General features: G+C 37.4%; 1 protein-coding gene across 5 annotated transcripts in view; it reads right to left on the minus strand.

Annotated features, from left to right (window-relative positions):
* Positions 1–20,742, minus strand: part of CCDC30 (coiled-coil domain containing 30) — a 283,097-nt gene that overhangs the window by 154,065 nt on the left and 108,290 nt on the right. For 4 of the 5 annotated variants that reach the window (XM_058303777.2, XM_058303779.2, XM_058303778.2 and 1 more), the window contains 2 exons: positions 19,540–19,655; positions 17,277–17,375 (listed from right to left, as the gene is read on the minus strand). In XM_058303777.2, the coding sequence (XP_058159760.1) occupies positions 17,277–17,375; positions 19,540–19,655 (215 nt within the window). Of the gene's footprint in view, positions 1–17,276; positions 17,376–19,539; positions 19,656–20,742 lie in introns of those variants that run through there. The other variant, XM_058303775.2, reaches the window with a different exon arrangement.

Raw genomic sequence — 20,742 nt, forward strand, 5'->3', positions numbered from 1 at the left:
GTCTCACCACGATCTCACAGACAGCCAAAGTAGATACTACCCTAAATAGTGGGGCTCTGGAGGGCTCTGGAGACACCCAGGCCCTACGGTCATGGCAGGTAGCTCTGGAGTCTGGTGCGTTGCCAGTGGACCCTACTTTGGAGCTCGTGCTCCCAAGAGTGATGGAATTGGACTCACTTGTGGCTTCTCTACATATGCCTCTTCTGTTCCTTCTATTTGAACCTATAGTTGGTGCTGGAGTTGGTAGGTGTATGTCCAAGAGACTTGAATCTTTGGGCTGTCCATGTGCAAGCTGAGCCCTGAACCTCAGCAGAACTGCAACATCTACTTTCCAGATCATGGGACTCACCCAGGACAACTAATAAGAAGGTGAGGATGGATAACCACCATACCAAGGAACTGAGAGAGTCTATAACAACATATAAGAGAGTCCCATTCATCAGCTGTATGGGATAGAAGCACCCTCTCAATTAAGGTGGAGTGGGCATCACCATCCTGGAATCCTCAGGATTGGGGAATAAAATATGGACTAGAGTAGACTTACTGGTATATTCTATAGACTTAATGTGATTCTAGCAACGGAAGAAATTATATCACTGATGTGGAGACAGTGGGCACTGGAGGTGCTGAAGGCAGGGAGAGAGAAAAAGAGGTATAATGTGGGGGCATTTTCAGGACTTGGACTTGTCTTAAATAACATTGCAATGACAGATACAGGTCATTATATATCCTGCCATAACCTACAGAATTGAGTAAGATAGAGTGTAAACTACAATGTAAACTATAATCCATGCTTAGTGGCAATGCTCCAAAATGTGTTCATCAATTGTAATGAATGAACCACACTAATGAAAGAGTTTGTTAATGTGGGGAAAAGTGGGAGGTGTGGGAAATGGGGTATATGGGAACTCCTTATATTTTTTTTAGGTTAACATTTTATGTAAACTATCTTTTTTTAAAAAAATTTTTTTTTTTTTAAAAAGCCAACCTATTTCTGGTAATTTTGCATTGGCAGCATTTGGCAGATGAATTATTTATTCACTGAGAACCTTTTCCAGTTTTAAAGACTTGTACTTGTTAAAACCTTTAAAGAGAAGAAGTATTTGTTTACAATGTTCCTCATTAACTCTTTCCAGCTGAGCCTATTTGGGATGAAGTAAATGAAAGGATCACTAGAGAGTCAATATAAAGCTTTAATTTATCATTTTAGAAATCCACACTCTTTCAAGTCTTGATGTCAGAGAAAATAAAACTGCTTTAAACCATAGCCTAGAGGATTGTGATTAGACACAGAAAAAAATTTCTGCTATATAAACATTAAGGAAACTGTATGCTCTTCTCCAAACATCTTTTAAAATAAGATAAGTAGTCATTTACCCAGAACATCATAGATAATATCAGTTATAAAGGAATGTATGTTATCTCCAAGGATCTTCTCTAATCTCAGAATTCTCAGAGACAAAGGATGACATGGAGGTGTACCACTGATATCTGTCTTCAAAAAAGAACTGGCTGCACTCTTCCCAGGCAGCCTCCAGCCAATGACAGAGCATGGCAGGGATATTAGTGCCTAGTCATTTATGCCCAATGAGGAATTCCTCTGCAGGCTCTCATTGTGCTAAAACTCCCTGTTGTGCTGGCTGGGATTTTCTCAGAGTTGCCACCACAGTCTGAGGCTCTTCCTATCCAATCTTTCTTCCCTCTCTCTTTTCTTAAAATAATGTATTTTTAACTGTGATAAAATATATATAACATAAAAATCATTTCAACCTTTTTAAGTGGACAATTCTTTGACATTAAATGCACTGACAATATTATATAACTTTCACCACTACCTATTTCCAGACTATTTTCATCCTCCCAAATGAAATGTCATATTCATTTAGTAATAACTCCCTACCCTCCCCCCCCATAACCACTATTCTGCTTTCTATCTCTATGAATTTATTTGCTTATTCTAAGTAATTCATGTAGGAGAATTCATACAGTATTTGTCCTTTTGTGTCTGGCTTATTTCATTCAATATGATGTCTTCAAGGTTCATCCATATATTTTTTTTTTAATTTTTTTATTTTAATTGACTTTGTAATAATATTACATTAAAAATATATATGTGAGGTCCCATTCAACCCCACCCCCCCCACCCCCCCTCTCCCCCCCCCCCAACAACACTCGTTCCCATCATCATGACACATCTATTGGATTTGGTAAGTACATCTTTGGGCACCTCTGCACCTCATATACATTGGTTCACATCATGGCCCATACTCTCCTCTATTCCATCAAGTGGGCCCTGTGAGGATTTACAATGTCCGGTGATTACCTCTGAAGCACCATCCAGGGCAGCTCCATGTCCCGAAGACGCCTCCACCTCTCATCTCTTCCTGCCTTTCCCCATACCCTTTGTCCATTATGTCCACTTTTCCCAATCCAATGCCACCTCTTCTATGTGGACATTGGATTGGTTGTGTCCATTGCACCTCTATGTCAAGAGGAGGCTCAGATTCCACCTGGATGCTGGATGCAGTCCTCCCATTTTCAGTTGTAATCACTCTAGGCTCCATGGTGTGGTGGTTGTCCTTCTTCAACTCCATCTTAGCTGAGTGTGGTAAGTCCAATAAATCAGATTGTAGGTGCTGGAGTCTGTTGAGGCTCAGGATCTGGCTATCACATTGTCAGTCCAGAGATTCAAATCCCCTAAATATATCTTAAACCCCAACATTAACTGCACCTCCAGCACATTAGCATGAAAGTCTTATGAAGGGAGATCCCATCTGAGTCCAGATTCATCACACATAAACACCATTTCCAAAGAGGGGCCATCTGCCCTGGTAGTTAACCCCATCGGCCATGACCATAACTCCCATGGGTCTCTTTAGCCCTCAAAGGAACCAATATCTGGGGGTTGTATCTGCTTTATCTGTCTCTCTGACTCTGCTCAGTTGTGCATGAGGGCAAACCTTCTGCCAGCCTCCAGACTCTTTTTTAGAAACTCGTAGCCATATAAACTCATTTCTCCTTTCCATTTCCCCCTTACTTTAGGTCAAACAGCATTTTAAAGTCATGGTATTTTATGTAGACATGGATATTCTGCTGATCCGCATTGAACCTTCCGTATAAGGTCATTTTCCAGTTGCATCATCAGTTGGTAGTTGATAGTGGTCCCTCGTTGCCAGGGAGGCTCATCCCCGGGTGTCATGTCCCGCGCTGGGGGGAAGGCATTGCATTTACATGCTGAGTTTGGCTTCGAGACTGGCCACATTTGAGTAACATGAAGGCTGACAGAAGGAAATTCCCAGGCACAAAGTTGCTCTAGGCCTTGTTCTTATTTTGGGTTTATCAGCTCACAAGCATAGTCATTAGCATCTGGGGCTCACTGTTGAACCCTCACTCCCTCCCGGTCCCCACCACTGTACCTGGGAGACTGTCGCTGCTCCCCTAGGGACCACGACAGAGCACCACTGGCCAGGAACCCAGTACCCCCCCTACTGTGGTTTTTAATTGTTGCCACTAGGTTCATCCATATTGTAGCATGTACCAGAACATCATAGTTTTCATGGCACAGTAATATTCCATTGTATGGAAATATGACATTTGGTATATCCACTCATTGATGTTGATGGACATTTGGGTTGCTTCCACCTTCTGTCTATTGTAAATAATGCTATAATGAATGCTGGTATACCAATATCTATTCAATTCCCTGCTTTCAATTCTTTTGGGTATATACCTCGGAGTGGAATGGCCAGGTCATATGCTAATTCTGTTTAAGTTTCTGAGGAGCCACCAAACTGTTTTTCACATGGCTGCACCATTTTATATTATCATCAACAATGAATGAGTGTTCCTGTTTCTCTTCATCCTAGCCAATACTTGTTATTTTCACTTATTCTTTTTTAAAGCATTCTAGTAGATATGAAGCGATAACTCATTGTGGTTTTAATTTTAATTTCTGTAATGGCTAATGATTTTGGGTATCTTTTCATGTGCTTATTGGTCGTTTGAATATCTTCTTTGGAGAAATGTCTATTCAAAACCTTAGACTATTTTTTAATTGGGTTGTTCGTCTTTTTGTTGTTGAGGTTGTAGTGGTTCTTTATATATTTTAGATATTGTGCCCTTTTCAGATATATGGCTTCTAAATATTTTTCCCATTCTGCAGGCTTTTTAACTTTCTTGATAACATCCTTCAATGTACAAATGTTTTTAATTTTGATGATGTCTATTTTATCTAGTTTTTCTTTTGTTGTTTGTGATTTTGGTGTAAGATCTAAAAATCTATTGTTTAGTAAAAGGTCCTGAAGATATTTCCCTATGTTTTCTTATAAGAGTTTCATAGTATTAGCACTTATCTTTAGGTCATTGATATATTTTGAATTAGTTTTTTTTTTTTTAAGATTTATTTATTTATTTATTTATTTATTTATTTATTTAATCCCCCCCCCACGGGAAGTGTGGGCGGCGCCATTCCTGGGCAGGCTGCTCTTTCTTTTCACACTGGGCGGCTTTCCTCACGGGCGCACTCCTTGCGCATGGGGCTCCCCCACGCGGGGGACACCCTTGCGTGGCACGGCACTCCTTGCGCGCATCAGCACTGCGCATGGCCAGCTCCACATGGAGTCAAGGAGGCCCGGGGTTTGAACCGCGGACCTCCCATATGGTAGACGGACGCCCTAACCACTGGGCCAAAGTCCGTTTCCCTATTTATTTATTTAATTTCCCCCCTCCCCTGGTTGTCTGTTCTTGGTGTCTATTTGCTGCGTCTTGTTTCTTTGTCCGCTTCTGTTGTCATCAGCGGCACGGGAAGTGTGGGCGGTGCCATTCCTGGGCAGGCTGCTCTTTCTTTTCGCTGGGCGGCTTTCCTCACGGGCGCACTCCTTGCGCGTGGGGCTCCCCCACGCGGGGGACACCCTTGCGTGGCACGGCACTCCTTGCGCGCATCAGCGCTGTGCATGGCCAGCTCCACACGGGTCAAGGAGGCCCGGGGTTTGAACCGCGGACCTCCCATATTGTAGACAGACGCCCTAACCACTGGGCCAAAGTCCATTTCCCTTGAATTAGTTTTTGTATGTGGTAAGAGGTAGGGGTGCACATTCATTCTTTTGCATGTGGATTTCCAGGTGTTCTGGCACCATTTGTTGAAGAGACTATTATTTCCTCATTGAATGGACGTGGTTCCTTGTCAAAAATCAGCTAGATGTATGGTTTATCTCTGGACTCTAAATTCTATTCCATTGATCTATATGTCTATCCTTAAGCCAGTACCATACTGTTTTAATTACTGTAGCTTTGTGGTAAGTTGTGAAATCAGGAAGTATGAGTCCTCCAACTCTGTTCCTTTTCCAAGATTGTTTTGGCTATTCAGGGCCCCTTGCAATTCCACATGAATTTGAGAATCAGCTTTTCTATTTCTACAAAAAAAAGAATTTGATAATTTTTAAAATTTGATAGGAATTGCATTGAACTATAGTTTCCTTTAGGCAGTACTGATTCCTTAACAATATTATGTATACCAATTCATGAACACAGACTATCTTTCCATTTACTTAGGTCTTCTTTAATTTCTTTCAGCAGTGTTTTGTAGTTTGCAATTTACAAGTCTTTTACCTCCTTAGTTACATTTATTCCTAGTTATTTTATTCTTTTAGATGCTATTGTAGATGGAATTTTCCTGATTTCCTTTTTAGATTGTTTATTATTGGTATATAGAATTCAATTGACTTCTGCATTTTTATCTTGTATCCTGCAACATTGCAAAATTTGTTAGTTCTAATACCTTTCTTGTGGATTCTTTGGGATTTTCTATATATAGTCTCATGTCATATATGAATAAGATCTTCCTTTCCAGTTTGGATGCCTTGTATTTCTTTCTCTTGCCTGAATATCTGACTAGAACTTCCATTACAATATTAAATAGCAGTGGTGACAGTGGGAAGCCTTGTCTTGTTTCTAATCTTAGAGGTAAGGTATTAGTCTTTCACCATTGTGTATATTTGCTGGGGAATTTTCATAATTGCTCTTTATCACATTGAGAAAGTTCTGTCCAAGTTCTATTTTTCTGAATGTTTTTTTCATGAAAAGATAATGGATTTTGACTCCAATGCATTTCTGCATCAATTGAGATGATCATGTGTTTTTTCTTCATTCTTATAATGTGGTGTATTATATTGACTGATTTTCTTATTTTGAACTATCCTTGCATTCCCAGAATAAATGCCTCTTAGTTGTGTATATCAGGGTAACACTGGCCTCACAGAATGAGTTAGGAAATAATTCCTTCTCTTCTATAGTTTGGAAGGGTTTGAGAAGGACTGTTGTTAAATTTTCTTTAAGTGTTTTCTAGAATTCATCAATGAAACCATACGGTCTTGGACTTTTCTCTGTTGGGAAATTTTTAATTGCTGATTTAATATCTTTATTTATTATAAGTCTGTTCAGATTTTCAATTTCTTTTTGCATGTTAGGTAATTTCTATGTTTCAAGGAATTTATCCTTTTCATCCATGTTTTCTAAATGGTTGGCATATAGTTGGTCCATACTATTCTCTTATAAACACTTTTATTTCTGTAAGTTCAGTAGCAAAATCACTGTTTTCATCTCTGGTTTTAGTTATTTCTGTCCTCTCTCTCTTTTTCTTTGTCAGCTGGACTAAATGTTTGATTTTATTGATCTTTTAAAAAAAAACAAATATTGATTTTGTTGATTCTTTCTACTGTTTTTTCTATTCCCTATTTCATTTATCACTTCGCTAATCTTATTTTTGTTCCTCCTACTAACTTTGGGTTAGTTTACACTTCTTGTTCTTCTATCTTTAGGTGTAAAGTTACATTATTGACCTGTGATCTTTCCTCTTTTTTAATGTAGGTATTTAGAGCTATAAATTTCTCTCTGAGCTCTGCCTTTCCTGCATCCCATAAGTTCTGGTATGATGTGTTTTTGTTTTCATTCATCAAGAATGTGTTTTTTTAAAAAAAGAATGTGTTTTTGTTTCATTCATTAAGATAATCTCTAGTTTCCCTTGGGATCCCAAGCAAGTTGCTTATAAACAACATGAATGTGTATCATGATTTTACATCCATTCTACCAATCTCTCCCTTTTAATACGAGAGTTTACTCAACTGACATTTTTTTTTTAAGTTTATCTATTCCTGTTGGTGTGGATGCATTTTTTAAAAAGATTTATTTTATTTCTTCCCCCGCCTTTGTTGTTTGTGCTCGCTGTCTGCTCTCTGTGTCTGTTCATTGTGTGCTCCTTGTGTCTGTTCATCTTCTTTTAGGAGGCACTGGGAACTGAACCTGGGACCTCCCATGTGGGATGGAGGCACCCAATCCCTTGAGCCACATCAGCTCACTGCTTGTGTCTCATGTGGTGTCTCCTTTTTGCATCATCTCGCTGTATCAGTTCATTGTGCCAGCCCATTGTGTCAGCTCGCTGTCTTGCTCATCTTCTTTAGGAGCAACTGGGAACTGAACCCGGGACCTCCTATGTGGGAGGCAGGTGCCCAACTGCTTGAACCACATCCACATTGTCATTGAGGTAATAACTGAGAAGGGTGGATTTACTCCTGTCAGTTAGCTGTTTGTTTTTCTGTACATCTATGTTTTTTGTTCCTCAATTATTCCATTACTGCCCTTTTATGTATTTGCCTTTTCTGTAGTGTACCATTTTTATTCCCTTCTTCTTTTCTTTTCTCTATATTTTTAAGTTATTTTCTTAGTGATTACCTTGTAATTACAATTAACATCTTTAAAAATAACAACTTAGTTAGATGAGTACTAACTTGGTTTCTGTAATATACAAACTCTCTACTTCTATATCTCTCCATCTCTCCCTCTTTATATTGCTACTGTTTCAGATTACATCTTTATATATTATATGTCCACTAACAGAGATTTTAATGTTACCTTACACATTTGCCTGTTAAGTTATATTGGGGTGGGGAATAGTAGTTACCAACCAAATTTATAATAATACAGGATTTTATATTTAATGTAGTTACCTCTACCAATGTTCTTTATTTCTTCTTATGACTTTTGCTTGTTGTCTATTGTCCTTTTATTTCAGCCCAAAGGAATCCCTTTAATATTTCTTGTGTTAACACCCTGTCCTGCACAATTCTGTAGGTTATGACAAAATATACAATGGCCTGTATCCATCACCATAATGTCATGCAGGACAACTCCAATGTCCTAAAAATGCCCCCATATTACACCCATTCTTCTCTCTCCCATCCCTCACAACCTCTGGTGGCCACTGCCCTCATATCAATGATAAGCGTTCTTCCATTGCTAGAATAATAGTAAGTCTATAGAATAATAATAAGCCTACTTTAGTCCATTGTTCATTGTCCAATTTTGAGGACCTTGGGATGGTGATGCCCACTCTACTTCTAATTGAGAGGGAGCTTAGATTCCATGGGGCAGATGAGTGGAACTATCTTGCTTGCAGTTGCAGATACTCTCTGTCCCTTGGGATGGGTGTTTTCCATCATCATCTCCTGGGTGAGTTGTCCTGGGTGAGTCCAACGAACTGGAGAGTAGGTATTGCAACTCCACTGAAATTCAGAGCTTAACTGGCACATGGATGGACCAAAGATTTAAGACTCTGGGACATATGTTTATCAAGTACAGTGCTAATTATTGGTTCAAGCAAAAGGGGAGAAGAGCCAGGTGTAGAGAACCTATAAATGAATCTAACTTTGTTAAACTGGAGAGCATAAATTCCAAAGTAAGGTCCGCTGACAGGGTGCCAAATTCTTGAGCTATCTGCTCTGCATTATAGTTTCTGGATGTCTCTAGAACCCTCAGGAGCCCCAATATTTGAGGCACTGTTTACTGTGGCAGTCAATGAGATCCTGCTGAGACATACATAAGCGTAACCTCTGGAATACCTCCTGAATCACTTTGAAATCTCTTAGCCATAAAAATTCACTTGTATTTACCATTTCCCCTTTTGCTCAAGGTCTTTTTCCAGATGCACTGATAGTTGGCACTTGGTAATAATCCCTCGGTGCCAGGGAGGCTCATCTCTGGGACTCATGTCCCATGCTTGGGAGAAGGTAGTGCATTTATATGCTGAGTTTGACTTAGAGAGACGTCACATTTGACAACAAGGAGGCTTTCTGGAGGTAACTCTTAGGCAGTATACAATAGTAGGGCTAAGTTTCAATTTCACAAGAAAAGGTTCATAAGTACAATCACAATATCAAGGGTCTGGCATAATGGTCTGTCTTCCTTCAGTAGACACTGCCCTTATACTTGGGGGATTCTTGTTGTCCAATTAGAGAATGGAGCAGAACTCCCTAGGATGGGAATTCAATATTCTTTCTGTTACTTTCTAGATCTTCACCCACTGAGACAGTATCCTATGAACACTTGAACATATTCATATGCCTTAGAGGCATGTACCAGGTGAACCTCTTCCCATGCATCCCCCCATCACTGACACCCTATACTAGTGCTGCCAGATATAAAATTCTTGGTTCACTGTTTATTCTTTAAGTACTTTAAATATGCCATCCCACAGTCTCTGGCCTCCATGGCTTCTGATCAGAACTCTGCTGTTCATCTTATTGGTGATTCCTTTTATGTGACAAATAGCTTCACTCTTTCTGCTTTCAAAATCTTCTGTTTGTGTTTGGATTTTGACAATTATGCTCTAAACATGTCTTGGTATGGATGTCCTACAGTCCATTGTGCTTCGAAGTTCATTTGAACTTCGTAGATGTGTACAATCATATCTTTCATCAGGTTTGAGAAGATATCAGCCATTATTTCTTCAATACTTTCTCACTCTCTTGTCCTTCAGGGACCCCAGTGATGCATATATTGGTATGCTTGGTGTATCACAGGTTGGTCAGATTGTTCATTTTTCTTCATAATATCTTCTTTCTTCTTCTCACACTGGATAACTCAATTATCTGTCATCAAATTCAATGATCTTCTCGTCTTTCTGTTCAAATCTTCTGTTAATCCTCTAATGAGTTTTTCATTTCAATTAGTATAGTTTGTACCTCCAAATTTTGTTTTGCTTCTTTTTATAATTTCTATTTCTTTATTTTGTTCAGACAAAGTTTTCCTAATTTCCATTGAACATATATAAGAGAGTTGATTTAAAGTCTTTGACTAATAGTTCCAATATATTAGCTTTCTCAGGGATGGTTTTTGGAAAATTCTTTTTTTCTTTTTCTTTTTTTTCCTGTGAATGGATCATACTTTACTGGTTCTTTGTATGTTTTATAATTTTTTGTTGAGACTGGACATTCTGATTATTACGTTGTTATTATATTATATTGTTATATCTCTGAGACCACTCAATTGGGAAAGAATAGTCTTGTCAACAAATGGTGTTGGAAAATAGACATCCATATGCAAAATAATGAAAGGGAATGCCTATTTAATACCACACACAAGAACCAACTGAAAATGGATCAAAGACCTAAATATAAGAGCCAGAACTATAAAATTCCTAGAAGAAAACATAGAGAAGCACCAAGTGTTAGGAAATGGTTTCTTTGACTTTACAACAAAAGAAAAAATAGGTAAATGGGACCTTATCAAAATTAATAACTTTTATGCACCAAAGAACTTCATCATAAATATAAAATGACAACCTACAGAATGGGAAAAAATATTTAGAAACCACATATATGATAAGGGCTTAATATCCAGAATATATAAAGAAATCCTTCAACTCAATAACAAGTAAATAAACAACCCCCAAAATGGGCTAATGATTTAAAGACATTTCTGCAAAGAAGATATACAAATGGCCAAAAAACACATGAAAAGATGCTCAAAATCATTAGCTAATAGAGAAATGGAAATCAAAACCACAATGAAACACCATTTCACACTCACTAGAATAGGTACTACTTAAAAAATGGAAATTAACAATATTGGAGAGAATTTGGAGAAATAGGGAACACTCACTCATTGCTGAAGGGAATATAACGTAGTGCAGCCACTGTGGAAGACAGTTTGGAAGTTCCTCAGGAAGCTATATATAGAATTACTATATGATTCCACTTCTAGCTATCTATCCAAAATAATTGAAAACAAGGTCTTGAACAGATATTTGCACACCGATGTTCATAGTGTCATTTATCACAATTGCCGAAAGATGGAAGCAACCCAATTGTCCACCAGCTGATATATGGGTAAACAAAATATGGTGTATACGCACAATGGAATATTATTAAGCTGTAAGAAATGAAAACAAAAAAGATCATAAGAGGACACTATGAACAATTGTATGCCAACAAATTAGAAAACCTAGATGAAAGAGACAAATTTCTAGAAACACACAAGCAGACTATACTGATCATAGAAGAAATAGAAGTTCTCAACAGAGCAATTATAAGTAAAGAGATTGAATCAGTAAACAACTTTACAAAAAAAAAAAAAAGCACGGACCCAGAAGGCTTCACAGTGAATTTTATCACACTCCAAAAAGAATTAACACAAATCCTGATCAAACTCTTCCAAAAAATTGAAAAGGAGGGAACACTACCTGACTTATTCTATGAGGCCAATGTCACCCTCATACCAAAGCCAGGTAAAGATAACACAAGAAAAGAGAATTGCAGACCAATATCCTTATAAATATAGATGCAAAAGTTCTCAAAAAATGCTAGCAAAACAAAACAAACAGCACAATTAAAAAAAGTATACACTGTGATCAAGTAGGATTTATTCTAGTTATGCAAGAGTGGGTAAACATGAGAAAATCAACAATGTAATGTACCTCATTAACAGAATGAAACCCACATGATCATCTTGAATTGATGCAGAAAGGCATTAGGAAAAAACCCACCACTCTTCCTTGTTTAAAAAAAATAAAACACTTATAAAAATAAGAATGGAAAAAAACTCCCTCAACATGATATATGACACGTATGAAAAACCCACCACTAACATCCTACTCAATGGTGAAAGACTGAAAGCCTTCATTTTAAGATCAGGAACAACACAAGGATACCCAATGTTACCACTGTTACTCAACATTGCACTGCAAGTTCTAGCCAGAGCAATTAGGAAGTCAAAAAAATAAAAGGCATCCAAATTAGAAAAGGAAGAAGTGAAATTTTCCCTATTTGCAGATGGCAAGGAAATCTTGAAAAATCCACAACAAAGCTACTAGAACTAATAAATAAATTCAGCAATGTGGTAGGATACACAATTAACACAAAAATCAGTATTGTTTCTATGAGCAAGCTGAGGAGGAAATCAAGAAAAATTCCAGTTGCAACAGTAACTAAGATAATCAAATATCTAGGAATAAATCTAACCAATGATATAAAGAACATGTATACAGAAAACTACAAAACGTTGCTAAAAGAAATCAAAGAATACCTAATTAAAAAGGACATTCCATGTTCATGGATTGGAAGACTAAATCTTGTTAAAATGTCAATTCTATCCAAAACAATTTACAGATTCAATGCAATCCCAATAAATATGCCAATAGCCTTCTTTGCACAAATGGAAAAGTGAGTCATCAAATTTATATGGAAGGGTAAGGGGCCCCAAACAGTCAAAGCCATCTTCAAAAAAGAGGAATAAAGTTGGAGAACTCATACTTCACAATCCTAAAATTTATTACAAAGCCACAGAAATCAAAACAGTATAGTACTGGCATAAGGACAGACATATAGATCAATGGAGTGGAACTGAGAATTCAGAACTCAATCCTCACATTTATGGTCAACTGATTTTTGACAAAGCTGTCAAGTCCGCTCAATTGGGAAAGAAAAGTCTCTTCAAAAAATGGTGCTGGGAGAACTGGATATCTGTTTGCAAAAGACTGAAGGGGTGCAACCCTATCTCACATCAAATCAAGAAAAAAATCCAAAATGGATCACAGACCTAAATATATGAACCAGGAATATAAAACTCCTAGAAGATAAGGTAGGAAAGCAATGGTTACTTATACTTTACCCCCAACGCATAAGCAAAAAAAGAAAAAGTAGATAAATGGGACTTCATCATAATTTAAAACTTTTGTGCATCAAAGGATATTATCATAAAGTAAAAAGACAACCTAGTCAATGGGAGAATATATTTTGAAACAGCATATCTGATAAGGGTTTAATATCCAGAATCTATAAAGAAATTCTACAACTCAACAACAGAAAGACAAAAAAGCCAATAAAAAAAATGGGCCAAAGAATTGAAAAATGGGTCAAAGAAATGTATGTATTTCTCCAAAGAAGGTATATGGATAGCCAAAAAATACATGAAAAGATGCTCAAATTCAATAGCCCAAATCACAATGAGATGCCACTTTATACCCACTAAAATGGCTACTACTTAAAAAAATGAAAACAGCATCGGAAAGGATGTGGAGAAATAGGAACACTTATTCATTGTTGGTGGGAATGGATGCAACTCAAATGTTCATCAACACTTAGATGAATAAACAAAAGTATATATATATGTATATATATGTGTATATATACATATATATACATAATAATATTATATAGCCATGAACAGGAACAAAGTTTTTATATAGGTGACAGCACAGATGAACCTTGAAGACATTATGCTGAGTGAAATAAGCTTCACATAAAAAGACAAATATTGTGTGATCTCACTGATATTGAATCATTAGAATAAGCAAATTCACAGAGTTAGAAACTAAAATACAGGTTATCAGGGGCTGGGGAGGGGTTAAGGAATGGAAAATTAAAGCTTAATTGGTACAGAATTTCTTTTGAGGGTGAGCAAAACATTTTGGTAATGGATGGTGGTGATGGAACACAACATTGTAAATATAATGAACATCACTGAATCATATATCACACTGTTTAGAGGAAGAAATTTTAGGTTGTATATATTGAAATAAAATTTTTTAAAAAATCTTCCAACCCAGAAAGAAAGGACATCATTGGGACAACTGAAAATCCAGCATTCTTTCTTGATAAAAACACTTCAGAAGAAAGGAATAGAAGGAAAGTTTCCCAATATAATAAAAGACACATATGAAAAACCCACAGCCAACATTGTACTCAATGGAGAAGGTTGAAAACTTTTGCTCTAAGATTGGGAACAAGACAAGGATGCCCTCTGTAAACATTGTTATTCAACATTGTATTAAAAGTTCAATTTAAAGCAATTAGACAAGAAAAAAAGGCACCCAAAGAGGAAAGATGTATTTACAGATTGCATGACCCTATATTTAGAAAATTCTGAAATGTTTATGACAAAGCTACTTGAGCTAATAAACAAGTTCAGCAAAGTGGCAGGATACAAAATCAACACAGAAGAATAAGCAATGATTCTGTAAACGAGTATTGAACAATATGAGGAGGAAATCAGGGAAAAATTCCATTTACAATAGCAGCAAAAACACTCAAACATATAGGGATCAATTTAACCGAAGATGTACAGGACCTGTATTCAGAAAACAATATAACACTGTCAAAAGAAATCAAAGAAGACCTAAACAAATGCAGAGACATTCCATGTTCATATATTGGAAGACTAAATATTATGAAGATGTCAATCCCACCAAAATTGATTTATAGATTCAATGCAATACAACTAAAACATACAACAGCCTACTTTATAGAAATAGAAAAGGCAATTACCAAATTTATTTGATAGGAAAAGAGCACCCTAATAGCCAAAAATATCTTAAAAAAAGAAGAGTGCAGTGCAAAGTGTAAATCATAATGTAGACCACAGACCACAGTTAGTAGCAATGCTTCAATATGTGTTCATCAATTGTAACAAATGTACAGATGTTGTTAGTTGGGAAAAGTTGTGGGAGGGAGGGGGTAAGATATATGGGAATCCCCTATATTTTTTATGTAACATCTATGTAATTTAAAGCTTCTTTTAAAAATAATAACAAAAAAAAGGGGAGTAAATAAAATTTAAAAGAATGAGGAAAATCTCTTCATATGGAAGGATCACCAGGAGCATTTCAGTATAAAAAAAGAAAAAAAAAAAAAGAAACTAAGAAAGGAGTGTGTTTGAATAAATATTCAAATTGCTTGTACTTGAATAAATGTTGGAAGGATAAATAAGAAACTAATAAAAAATAGTTACCAATAGCAGGAGAGTAAGGAGTGTAACAGTTTGGCATTGTTTATGAATTCCAAAATTAGATAATGGATTATGCTTGTAAACAGGTATGTTCCTCTGGGCATGATTAAATTATGATTAGGGCTTTAATTGGGCCACATCAGTAGGACATGGGTCTCACAGAGAAAACCATGTGACAGAGAAGAGAGGTTTGAGCCTGGGAAGCAACCATACAGAGCTGCAGAGCAGCTGAGCCTAAGCTCTGGGTAGAGTGACAGAGCTGGTCGGTTACCTGAAAGTCAATAGCTGCCCTTGTGGAAAGAGCAGGGCAACTGAGCCTGGAAAGAAATAAGCCCCAGGAAAAGAGGAACCCAGAAAGTCTGAACTCTTGGTAGACATTGGCAGCTATCTTGCTCTAATATGGGCCAATGAACTTCGGAGACAGAAGTATCTTATGCTTTATGGCCTGGTAACTGTAAGCTTCTACCCCAAATAAACACCCTTTATAAAAGCCAACAGATTTCTGGTACTTTGCATCAGCACCCCTTTGACTGACTAACATGGAGAAAAGACGTAGTGGGGCATGGGTGGAGAATGACAATTCTGTACATTTTTCTTTTTAAGATTTATTTATTTTCCCCTTTCCTCTCCTCTCACTCTGCTGTTTTTGCTGTCTGTGTTGTCTTCTTGTTTTCTCTCCTCTAAGATTCACTGGGATTCAATCCTGGAGATCCCTGAGGTGGAGAGAGATCCCCTATCAATTGCGCCACTTCAGTTCCTGGTTTCTGCTGCGCTTCACCTCGACTGTCCCTTTGTCTCTCTTTTGATGCATCATCATCTTACTGTGTGACTCACTTGCACAGGCACTGGCTCGCCATGCAGGCATGCTTTCTCTTTGTGTACATCTTTGTGTACATCTTTATCATTCTTTTTATTTTTATACCATGTAGATGTATCATCAATTCAAGGACACAAAATTTTAAAAATCTCTAAATTTGTCTGCCTTTTTAAAGTGGATATTGCTGGACTCTCATAATTCTGGTTATTATACTTACCTGTAGATACCTGGATTCATAATAAAATCACAATACCTGTAACTAGGTAATGATGTTATTTTGTGTCCTTAACATAACTAACTTATACTGAAAAAACAATATTTTATTTGATGTAGTTCTATTTGTTTTCAGCCAATTTGGTTCAGAGGAATGGAAAGTCATTAGAAATCTAGAAAAATCTAGGTCCAAAGGTCTGCTTAACTATATTCCTAAAATTAGCATTTTCATCAGGTATGTCTACCATGAAGGATGTGTGAGCCAGAAAAGGAATCTAAAACTAGAGCTGGGTTGCAATTAATTGCAATTTTTTTCTTTTCTTTTCCCTGAAATGTATTCAAGTGCCATCAACTTGCCATATATTAGAGCACTACTGGGTTTTTTAGAATAATTTTGGTACAAGCTACTGAAGTCCTGCCCATCAAAATTGTTTCCTTTTTAACTTTATTAAGCATGTATTATTTACCTGCAAGTAAAACATGGGAAGACAGCAGGGATACTAATTCTTTAGGTGGGGAGACAAGAAATACTGTAGTTGTAGTTTCCTTTATATCTAAAAGATCTGGGGCATAGGGCCATAAGAGTAATAAAGGAAAACAAACTCTGGTGCATGAGACCCCTCAGCAACAAGCGGCTGTCACTCATCTTAGAGGTATAAAGAGAAAGGGCTGTCTCAAAGCAATCTAGATCCTTGACTGGAAGTCTGAAATGGTCATGTCTAGAACACAGCAGTGCTTATTTCAATCTTTTTTGCATTTGATCACTTTGTCCACACTTTAGAAGCAGATCCTGCTAAACAGACTAGACATTGTACACACTGGAGCCTAAATATTATTAGTATTTTTTCTTGACGATATTTTATTATGCTTGGTGTGGTTTTCCACCCAATGTCCCATTGGTTGGCTCTAGAAATCAACTCCATTTTGATTATTAAAAATCACATTGATTTTACTTTTGTAAGATTCTTTAAAAAAAAAAAACCATTGTACTTTTTATATTGTCCCCATGGGGAAGATGTGAACAAAAACACACCCTTTGTACCCCCAATTTTTTCCTCCATTCTAATAGGCTCAGCAATAGAAACAGACAGAAGAGAGTAGCAAATGATCAGCACTAACTGCTCTCGTGTACTTTGTAAAAATTCATGTCACTCAAAAGTTAGAAATCAGAAATTAGAGAATTTTAAAATACCTGTACTCTTTGTTCAGCACCCAGAGGTTTCCCAGGAGAGCAGTTTCCAACTTGTTCATTCTCTTGAGATTCATGAATCTCTCCTTTAAGTCTTTCAACCTTAAATACAAAAATAAGCATTTCATAGACTTTTCAATTTTTGGTCTGCTCCATGTAGGGGGAGGATTGCTTTGCTTATAAATTATACAAATGATAAATGACTATGTTTTCCTTGTAAAAACTGAAACAATATCTAAGTATATAGAGCAAAATGTGATGTTTTCCTTCATATACCCTTACCACACAATACCTCTTCTTCCCTTACCGAAGCAACACTGTTTGGAATGGAATGTACTCTTCCTGAACTTTTCATATATATATAATATGTAAATTTATATATGCAAATGTCTATAAAACTTTTGAACAGTCTTCGTTAATGTATTCATTGTCACAAAAAACTTTCTCGAACACCTAGAATATACCAGACATTGTATTAAGACACCATAATATGATTGTAAAATATGTATAAATTAAAGAGACATATAACATATCCAGAATTTGGAAGTACATATTAAAAATCTACAAATTGCTAAGAAGAAATTATTTTAAATCTAACACATTTAAGAGTAGTAATAATCGCAAACTTACCCAATACAAGAGTCTAATAACTTCTACTTGGTACATGTGTTAAGTAAACTATTGTCTAAATCCTTATTTAGGGACACGGACTTTGCCCAGTGGTTAAGGTGTCCGTCTACCACATGGGAGGTCTGTGGTTCAAACCCCAGGCCTCCTTGACCCGTGTGGAGCTGGCCCATGCGCAGTGCTAATGTGTGCAAGGAGTGCTGATGTGTGCAAGGAGTGCTGTGCCACACGTCCCCCCGCGTAGCGGAGCCCCACACGCAAGGAGTGCACCCCGTAAGAAGAGCCGCCCAGCACGAAAGAAAGTACAGCCTGCCCAAGAATGGTGCCGCACACACAGAGAGCTGACACAACAAGATGACGTAACAAAAAGAAACACAGATTCCCATGCTGCTGACAACAACAGAAGCGGACAAAGAAGAACACACAGCAAATAGACACAGAGAACAGACAACTGGAGCGGGAGGGGGTAAGGGGAGAGAAATAAAAAAATAAAAAAATCCTTATTTAAATGAAAATTTCCTAAATTGATACATTACTAATAATGGTACTATTAATATTTAGAATAGGTAGTCAAAATGTCTAAAATATAAATACCTATAGAATGTACCTAGCTCATGGCATTGGAGTGGAGTGGGAAAAGTGGACATGGTGGCTGATATGGGTATGGGGAATAGCAGGAAGAGATGAGATGTGGAGGCGCCTTTGGGACTTAGAGTTGCCCTGGATGGTGCTGCAGGGGCAATCACCGGACATTGTAAATCCTCCCAGGGTCCACTGGATGGAATGTGGGAGAGTATGGGCCATGATGTGGACCATTGACCATGAGATGCAGAGATGCCCAGAGATGTACTTACCAAATGCAATGGATGTATCGTGATGATGGGAGTGAGTGTTGCTGGGGGGGGGAGTAGTGGGGTGGGGGTGGTGGGGTTGAATGGGACCTCATATTGTTTTTTTAATGTAATATTTTTACAAAATCAATAAAAAAAAAAAAAAAGAATGTACCTAGCTCAAAGAATAACATTTAAAACAATTCTAGGGAAGCAGACTTGGCCCAATGGATAGGGTATCCATCTACCACATGGGAGGTCTGCGGTTCAAACCCCAGGCATCCTTGATCCCTGTGGAGCTGGCTCATGCTCAGTGCTGATGTGCGCAAGGAGTGCAGTGTCACGCAGGGGTGCCCCCTGTGTAGGGGAGTGCCATGCTCAAGGAGTGCACCCTGTAAGGAAGTGTGTCCTATAAGGAGAGCTGCCCAGCACGAAAGAAAGTTCAGCCTGCCCAAGAATGGTGCTGCACACATGGAAAGCTGACACAGCAAGATGACGCAACAAAAAGAAACACAGATTCCCGTGCTGCTGACAACAACAGAAGTGGACAAAGAAGAACACGTAGCAAATGGACACAGAGAACAGACAACTGGGGTGGGGGGAAGGGGAGAGAAATAAAAAATAAATAAATAAATCTTTCAAAAAATAAAAAAATGAAAAATAAAACAATTCTACCTAGGACCCTCTAGCTATCAGTGTTATTCCCCACTAATGATCAGCTTAGGTGATATATATCTATGTTGCTGTAGCTGCTGAAAGTTACTGCACGCATGCTTAGATAAATTCTAAAAACAGACTAAACAACTTACCATTTCTCCAAGTGCTTTTTTTTCTGAGTCAAGTGACCGAACCCGATTTCTTAAGGCCAAAATTTCCTCATCCAGTCTCTGATTATGTTCCTTTGCTTTCTGTAGGTCAACTGAATCTAAAACAGAAGAAAACAGGTGACTCAACTAGATCAAGATTTTTATTTGAGGCACGCTAATTCTAAAAACTAAGCAAGTGTTATTAATTCCTGCCCTTCTTGTCAGTCCTACCATATCTCTGAACATGTAGCTCTCTACCAAGGAGAGTAACTAGATTCCCAAGTCCAGTCCTAGAATATTCTACCAACCTGTCAAAACCAAACAGAAAGCTTTTTATTTCTCTCACCTGACTAATGCGTTGGACTTCCTAAGTATAGGGTTTCCACCAATAAAGACTCATAAGCTTTTATAAGGGTCTATAAGAGGTTACAAGAAGTATTATAAAACCTGACGTTGAACACGATTTAGCCTACCTTTGAAAATTTAAATCACAGAGGAAACTATTGTCCTAGGGTCCTCTTAATCCTGTCTCTTTTACCTACCTCCTCTACTCCTAGACACTTCCCTTCCACTCATCACCATTAGGGCCCAGAAATGACTGAAGCAGAGAGTTGAGAGCAGTGAGTAGACAGATATTTCAACTTAAAGTTAATTCTTCAAAACCATCCTTTTGCCTACACCACTGACCATTAAATAAATGGTGATCCACGTTTAACACTTTCTCTTTCCAGCACACATCAAAGTCTCAATGATACAAACTTGCTGCTTGCCCCTTCTCTGTATCTATAGCTGTTTCTTACTAACTTTTTAGACATTTTTCACTTATTCTTCTCTTTTCTTTTGCTGCTTTGACATTTACCTTTCTTTTCCTTCTTCATTGCCAAAATATGGAAACAACCCAAGTGTCCAGCCACCAATGAATGGATAACAAAATGTTTATGATGGAATACTATGCTGCAGTAATAAGAAATGAAATTGGGACATATGTGATAACATGGATGAGTCCTGAAGACATTATACTAAGTGAAGTAAGCCCGATACAAAAGGAAAAATATTGCATGGTATTATTAATATGAACTAAATACAAATAATAAACACATAGAATTAGAACCTACAGTATAGGTTATTAGGAGATAAGAGGAGGGTTGAGAAGAACTATGGATGCTTAATGTACCTAGAAGTTTTAATTAACTTGACTGTAAAAGT

This window comes from Dasypus novemcinctus, chromosome 9, assembly GCF_030445035.2.
Source record: "Dasypus novemcinctus isolate mDasNov1 chromosome 9, mDasNov1.1.hap2, whole genome shotgun sequence".
NCBI classification, from domain to species: Eukaryota; Metazoa; Chordata; class Mammalia; order Cingulata; family Dasypodidae; genus Dasypus; species Dasypus novemcinctus.